General features: G+C 51.5%; 1 protein-coding gene across 1 annotated transcript; it reads right to left on the bottom strand.

Moving 5' to 3' along the window:
- Positions 1-241: 241 nt before the first annotated feature.
- Positions 242-6,426, bottom strand: LOC115510918 (cytochrome P450 1B1). The gene is given in 12 exon segments (XM_030311284.2): positions 242-1,741; positions 1,744-1,787; positions 4,556-4,808; positions 4,811-4,843; positions 4,846-4,909; positions 4,912-4,944; positions 4,946-5,062; positions 5,065-5,115; positions 5,117-5,365; positions 5,367-5,426; positions 5,428-5,610; positions 5,988-6,426. Coding segments are annotated over 12 exon segments (1,923 nt in total). The 5' UTR covers positions 6,255-6,426; the 3' UTR covers positions 242-1,172.
- Positions 6,427-6,815: the final 389 nt, after the last annotated feature.

The following is a 6,815-nucleotide window of genomic DNA, read 5'->3' as shown; positions in this document are numbered from 1 at the left end:
CACATCGTACAGACCCAATCCTGAAATTACTCAGTTCTCATTCAAGTTGTGGATCAGAGAACAGACTTTGCTTCAACTTGGTTTTCGTGATGTCGAAACAGGCTTGTTTCCCGTATCTGAGCCAAAATTGGTTGAATTGAACTTTTTGATTGGTCTTTCTTTTGGAAAGACAAACATTATTCAAACTTTACTTAACAAAAATAATACTATTTAATAATACAATAACATACATATTGCTTATGAATAATTATATATGTATTGAATAGTATTTGGTGACTTTATTTTTAAAGTACGAGACTGAATGACATCAGTGCATTATAATCACATCATTTAAAGCTTAGCTGGGCTGGTAAATCTTTTGTTGTTGATTTGTTTTTGTTTTTGTTTGTTTGTTGGTTGGTTGGTTTTTGTTTGTTTTGCTCATAACTGAAATTCTGTACTTTGGCCACCAACAGAGGTATGACTTCGGCTTGGAATTTTTTACAGTTGAACAACTTACACTTTAAAATTCATCGTAAATCACTGAAACTTACTATAATCACTAAATCAGCCACTATTAAATTTCTCTGTAAGCAAATGAGTTTATGACTTTTGCAAAAAAGAAAGCATATCGGTAGGCAAAAAGATAAATCCATCCATAGACGCTAGAGCTTAACTAAACTATTTTTTATTGAAAAGGTGAAGAAAGGAATTTCTGGTCTTTACTTTTCCCTTATCACCCTCAATCACATGGCTTATACTGAAATTATCTGCCTTTGTGTATTCAACAATATATTTTGAAACTTTGCTTAATGTGATTTTCTAAGGACCAGATCTCAGCACACAGAACATCAATCTTGGATCTCACCCACAAAGGCATTTTTACTGAAACACTTCTTCATCAGGTCATTTGTGTCTATTGCTTATGTGTGTTTAAATCCAAAGGATGCTCCCTCAAGAAATTATTGTTACCAGCCCTTGATTTATGCATAAAAATTCTTTGGACCCTTTAATTCTTTGATTCAAAAAATCTTCTAGAAGCTCGTGCGCAGCCCAGTGCTCGTCTGAGCACACATGTGTCAAGCACATCATCTGGGGGTCAGCTGGTCTATGCTCACTTTAGAGGCTAACCGAGAAAGTGACACAGAGGAGCTAGAAAATTCTACTCCCTATCCCCCCAAACCTGAGTACTTCTAACATTCCAGCTTGCTTCTGGCCTCACACTGGCAGTCCTCCTCAGCTTGTAACTTTTGGACAGCACTATCGAGGAGCTCCATGGACTCTCTGAGAGTGACGTTGATTTTAAATGACTTGGGTTTAATGGTCAGACCGTAATCAAAATCCATTTTCGGGGGTTCGTCTGGATTGGCCTTGAAATTGCACTCGTGAGCCAGGATGGAAATGAAAAGAAAGAGCTGCATCTTGGAAAGCTCTTCCCCAATGCACCGCCGTTTGCCTACTGAAAAAATCATCACGCTGCTGGCCAGGTCCTTGTCGATGAAGCCGTCCTTGTCCAAGAACCGGGCTGGATCAAAAGTCCTCTGGTTAGGCCACTTCTCCGGGTCATGATTCACGGACCACTGGTTAACAAAAACCACTGTGTCCTTGGGATGTGGTAGCCCAGGACGGAGGCACTGGTGGCGGTGGCGGTGAGGAATGGTGACGGGCACAAAGCTGGAGAAGCGCATGGCTTCGTAAAGAAAGGCCATGACGTAGGGCAGGTTGGGCTGGTCTTGCAGGCAGGGTAGGCGGTCTCTACCACGACTTGATCCAGTTCTGCCTGGACCCGAGCCTGCACTTCAGGATACCTGTTTGGTTAATGCAGAAGGAGAAAATGAGTGGGGAAAAGTATTCTTCTTTCATCTACAAAGCACATGACCATTTAATTCCACTTTCTTGTCTGAATCAGTGGCTGGAATTAACATTTCCAGACAAACAAACACACAAAAACTAAAATGATGGATGAATTAATAGCTCTATTTCCCATAATAAGCCTCACATGGCTAATGTTCTCTTCCTACTGTAAGTCGAAAAAGTCTAAGTTTTCCTCAGCCTGAAAAAGCTCCAAACAGACAAGGCCAACTTCTCCATGAGGCACAGCAGACCATGCCAAGGACCCACAATACTTTTCAGGAGCCCATGGAAATGTTCTCCTTTCTTTTAAAATCATTAAAAAAAAAAAAACAAAAACATTTAGGTCAAAGAGAATATTTTAATATATAATTTTAATATATTTATCTTTAAACAAACAGTAATAAAATATCATTAAAAGTTTCATGGGGTAATAAATCTACAGTGGCAAAACCACCCAGGACCCATAAAAATAAAAAAGCAGCCCCCCAAATGGGTCCTTCCTCCGCCCAACACACACATCTTCCTTTTAATTCCAGCAGACACACTGCCCTCTCTTCATACAAACTGGTATCCCAACAGATAAAGGTACAGAGCGTCTAAATTTAAAAGAAAATTCACAGCGTTCAAGAGATTATGGTACAAGCTGTAATGCTTATTCACTGTCAGCGATACAAATAGTACTGTCCTTTTGGAAAACAAAATCTTAGCACTAAGCAAGATGCATAGGAGTTAACTCCTCCCCACTCCTTTTTTAAAGCCAATAATCCATGTCCAGAAATGTATGTGCAGGAAACGACAGGTGCAAACATATCTGACTACAACAACAGTCAAAATTTTTAAAAGGCAGTCAACAATGTTAAAAGAAGCGATTATATATAATGGTGTTATTACGGCAAAAATATTAGATAACCGTCAAAAGTCACTACAATAAAGTTTAAAAGATGGGGAAATGTCCATTACAATAAGTGAAAATGCCAGAAGTTAAAAAATAAAGTAAATATTATTGCATCTCTGAAAAATAATTCAAGCATGTATGGGATGAAATTATGGGTGATTTAAAAAACTGCTTCATGAATAGCTTACTTCAGGAGTCTGGAAACTTTTCATAAAGGCCAGATAGTAAATACTTTAGGCTTTGCAGACCAAACCCTCTGTCACAACCAGCCAGCTCTGCCTTGCGCTATGAAGGCGGCCATAGGCATACATAAATGAGTGGGCATGGTTGTATTTCGATAAAAAACTTACATCCAAAATGAGCAGTGTAATTTGCCAATCCCTGTCCTACTGTCTTCGCTAAATTGAAGAAAAATGTATTCACCAGCTACATTGAACTGAAAGTGACTCCAAATTGTTTTATTTACTTTGGCTGCCCAATTCAGTCTCTAATGAAAAAAAAAAAAAAAAAGGCAGTTTCAAAAGATGTTTATGGCGGGTGCAAACGACCCATCGCTCTCATTTTGGGATGTCTTCTTCCTGATCTGTTACGGACTTCTTTTGATTTTGCTCATTGCTCATAGTGTTTCTGGGGACTTAATGCTGAAAAGCAATTTTAAATATACAAAAACTTCAATTTATAAAAGCAGAAGCACAGTCTAAGGACACACAGGTTGCAGGATTCTAATAAGAAAAGAAGTGCTCCTTGCCTTCCATTTCTGGGTTACCAACAAATTCAGCACACACACCCACCCACCACTTCCTTGCACACCAAGAAATGGTACAACCAGGATTTCTGCTCTCTCAAGGCAACCAAAATTTGCCTTTAGTGAGACATCTGCCCCTGGAGCAGAGATGCCCACAAAACCTGGCTGCTCTGTTAAATCTAAATTTCAGATAAACAGTGGCTATCTTTTAGTAGAAGTATTCCAATGTGTAATTTATTTTTAGTTCTACGTCTGGCAAAACCCCATGCCAGCAACCTGTTTTGCTTCCTGCGTGCAGGGCTTCCTTCCCAGAGGTCGGCAACCTTAATCAACGTGGCACTGCCGACCGGCTCGCAAACCAAGCCTGGCCCAGGGACCAGAAAAGTCCGTCCGCGGGCGCCTCCTGATACCGTGTTTGCCTTTCGAGACGCTGCTCTGCGCTCGGTAAAAGTGACTGTTTTCTCCGGTTTTTTACCCAGACACTTCTCACACTGCTAGCGCGGCGTTTTCGTTAACCCAGCGCAACCCGCTAGTTTCTGGCCGCCTTCCTAAAGCTTCCGTGCGGGTTCACGGTTGGCGGGGCCGGCCTCCGAGCACTTCCTCTGCCCGGGAACAAAGCCCGACGCGCGGCTGGCTTGCAGCGCCGGGGCTGGGCGGCCTCGGATCTGCGCCGGTGACAGGCCGAGCCCATCAGGCTCGTGTGTTTATTGAACATATTTGCCCGTTACCCTTTCTTTCGGAAGCGTGCCAATTTTGCCTCTGCTGTGTCGGGGAGGCAGAGATCGGGGCTGATCTGCAGACACTTAAAAGATCCTGCCTTTCGGGGCTCTCACAAATGTGTCCCCACTCGGAGAGGCAGCGGGCGACAAGATCAAAGATGCGGGCCGCGCGCGCGGTCTCAGCCCGCACCTTGCCTTCCCGAGCTGCGCTTTCCGGCCGCGATCTCTGCTTCGAGAGACGGGGACCTGTCGCGAAACCCCAAACCCTGCCCAAACCCTGGGCGTCCGTCGCGACCGCAGCACATTCTAGCCTTTTCCAGGGGAGGAAAGGAAGGCCCGGCCCACGCCTCCTGGAGGTGTTACCTGGTGAAAAGGATGAGCAGCCACTGCAGCGCGGTGGAGAGCGTGTCCTGGCTGGCGCCGAAGATGTCGGTGACAGTGGCCGGCACGTACTCCATGTCCAGCCGCGCGCCGCCGTCGTCCGAGCCCGCCGCCGCCTCCGCAGTCCCCGCGTAGAGGATGAAGGCGTCCCATCATGTCGCGGGGGGCGGCCCGTGCTGGGCGAGGCTTTCTCGGTGCTTCAGGAACTTGTTGAGGACGAAGTTGCTGAATTGTGGTTGAGCTGCTCGAACTCGCGGAAGGCGGTGCGCACGGGTTGGGGAAGCGCTGCAGCCAGGGCAGCACGTCCACCAAGCTGCCCGCGCCCACCGTGCGCCCCGAAATTTGTCGTTGTGGCTGAGCAGCTCGCGGAACCTCCGCGTCGTCGTGGCGGTAGCGGCAGCCGAAGCACACGGCGCTCATGACGTTGGCCACCGCCACCACGGTCAGCGGCCGCGGGTCGACGTAGGCGCCGCCCGCGCTGCCGCGCACAGCAGCAGCTCCACCAGCTCGCGCGCCTCGCCCAGCACGTGGCCCTCGAGGACCGCGCCGTCTGCGCGGCTGGCGCGTGCAGAAGGCTCGCATGGTGCTCTGCGCCGCGCGCCGCTGCGTCTTCCAGCTCTGGGAGTACTGGCCGAAAGCCAGCTGCGGCCGCCCCGACACCACTCGAAAGGAGGCGAAGCGCGGCCGGTCGGCGAAGGCGGCGCCCTGCTGCACCAGCGCCTGGCGGATGGCGCGCTCGCCGTTCAGCACCACCACCGGGCAGTTGCCCAGGCGGATCTGGAAGACGTCGCCCGTAGCGCCGCGCGAGGCGCGCGAACGAGAGGTGCGGCGCCGGGCCCATCGCCGCCGCGTTTTCCGATCAGCGGCCAGGCGAAGGGGCCGGGCGGCGCGGACCCCGGCTGCCGCCGCCGCTGCCTCAGCAGCCACTGGCCCACGTGCACCGCGGCCAGCACCGACAGGAGCAGCAGGAGCGTGGTCTGCTGGGTGGACAGCGCGCTCGGCTGCAGGGGAGCGTCGGGACGAGGCCGGTGGCCATGCTGGAGAGAGAAGGGCGAAGGCGTGACACTCAGGTGTGCAGAGAAAGGAGCGGGCGCCCCACGCCCCTACCCTCTAGGCGTCGGGTTCCCTCGCGCTGTTGGGAAGAGAGGAGGTCCGGCGTGGGGCAGGTCAGGGAGGGCTCACTGGGGAAGCAGCAGAGGACGCGCCTTTCCCGAATCCCAAACCCATTCCCCAAAGGAGAAGGGAAGGAGCGCGTCCTCTCAGTGACCCGGACTGTCCGTCCCCACCCCAACCCCTGCCTCGTAGCGGTTCCGGCAATTCGGGACAACCCGAAGGGCAATCAAGGCGGAGGCGCTCAGTTCCCTTCTCAGTTCCCCCTGAAGCCGGGGGAAGGCGGCTCCGTGGATAGACTGACCTGCGAGGTGGCGCGGTTTCCAGCGGCGCGGGATGGCCGGGTCCGAAATAGGGCTGGAGCCTTCGTGGAGAGCAAGACGTCTCCAGGAAGTCGGAGGCCTCGCCTGGACACCTGCTGCTCTGGGAGCTTGAACACCCACTCTGGAGCCTCTAGGTGTCGTCCGAGCCAGGGGCGCTGGGATTGGGATGAGGACCGAGAAGGGTGCCTCCTTTGCCCAGCCCTGCTGCACCTGGGGCCTCGGCAGAGCTGGGGGTTTTCCCACAGCATGCGCACTTGGACTGGGGTCGATGAGTGGAGTCAACTCCTAGCCTTCACGCCCCCCGCTCGTCTCTGACAGCTGGGGTCGCAGAGGGAGTGGCCCGTTTGCACACAGTCAAGCCAGAGGATCCGAACGCGCCACCCCTCCTATCTGGCTGCTAAGGTCTGTGTGTAGCGGAGTAGAACCTGGTGGGGGGCGGGGCTTACGGGGGGCGGGGCGCCGGGATGGGCCAAGTCCTGGGTCGCCGCGCTCGGGAGGTCACGCGAGGCGCTCGCGGCGCTCCCCGACGGCCTTGGCTTTACGAATTTACCGTCCGCCAGAAAACCAGTCTAATCAGTCCCTCCCGATCGAAGGTGCAGTTTCCCGGAAGCGCGCTGGGGACAGAACCTGCCGGTCGCGCGGCATTTCCATGGGAGCAGGCCTCCCTCCCCGGAGCGCAACGACCCTTCACCCCCACCCCCACCCCCCTCTGGGTGACTGAGCTTGGTTCTCAGGACAAACCCGCTCGGAATCCTCGGGCTCCCGGGCCGGGAGAGGGAACCTGTCAGCTTGGGAACATGGAAAGCCGG

Source organism: Lynx canadensis, chromosome A3 (assembly GCF_007474595.2).
Source record: "Lynx canadensis isolate LIC74 chromosome A3, mLynCan4.pri.v2, whole genome shotgun sequence".
In the NCBI taxonomy this organism is placed as follows: Eukaryota; Metazoa; Chordata; class Mammalia; order Carnivora; family Felidae; genus Lynx; species Lynx canadensis.
Note: the sequence above shows the minus strand (reverse complement) of the source record. Positions and strands in the feature narration are given on the sequence as shown.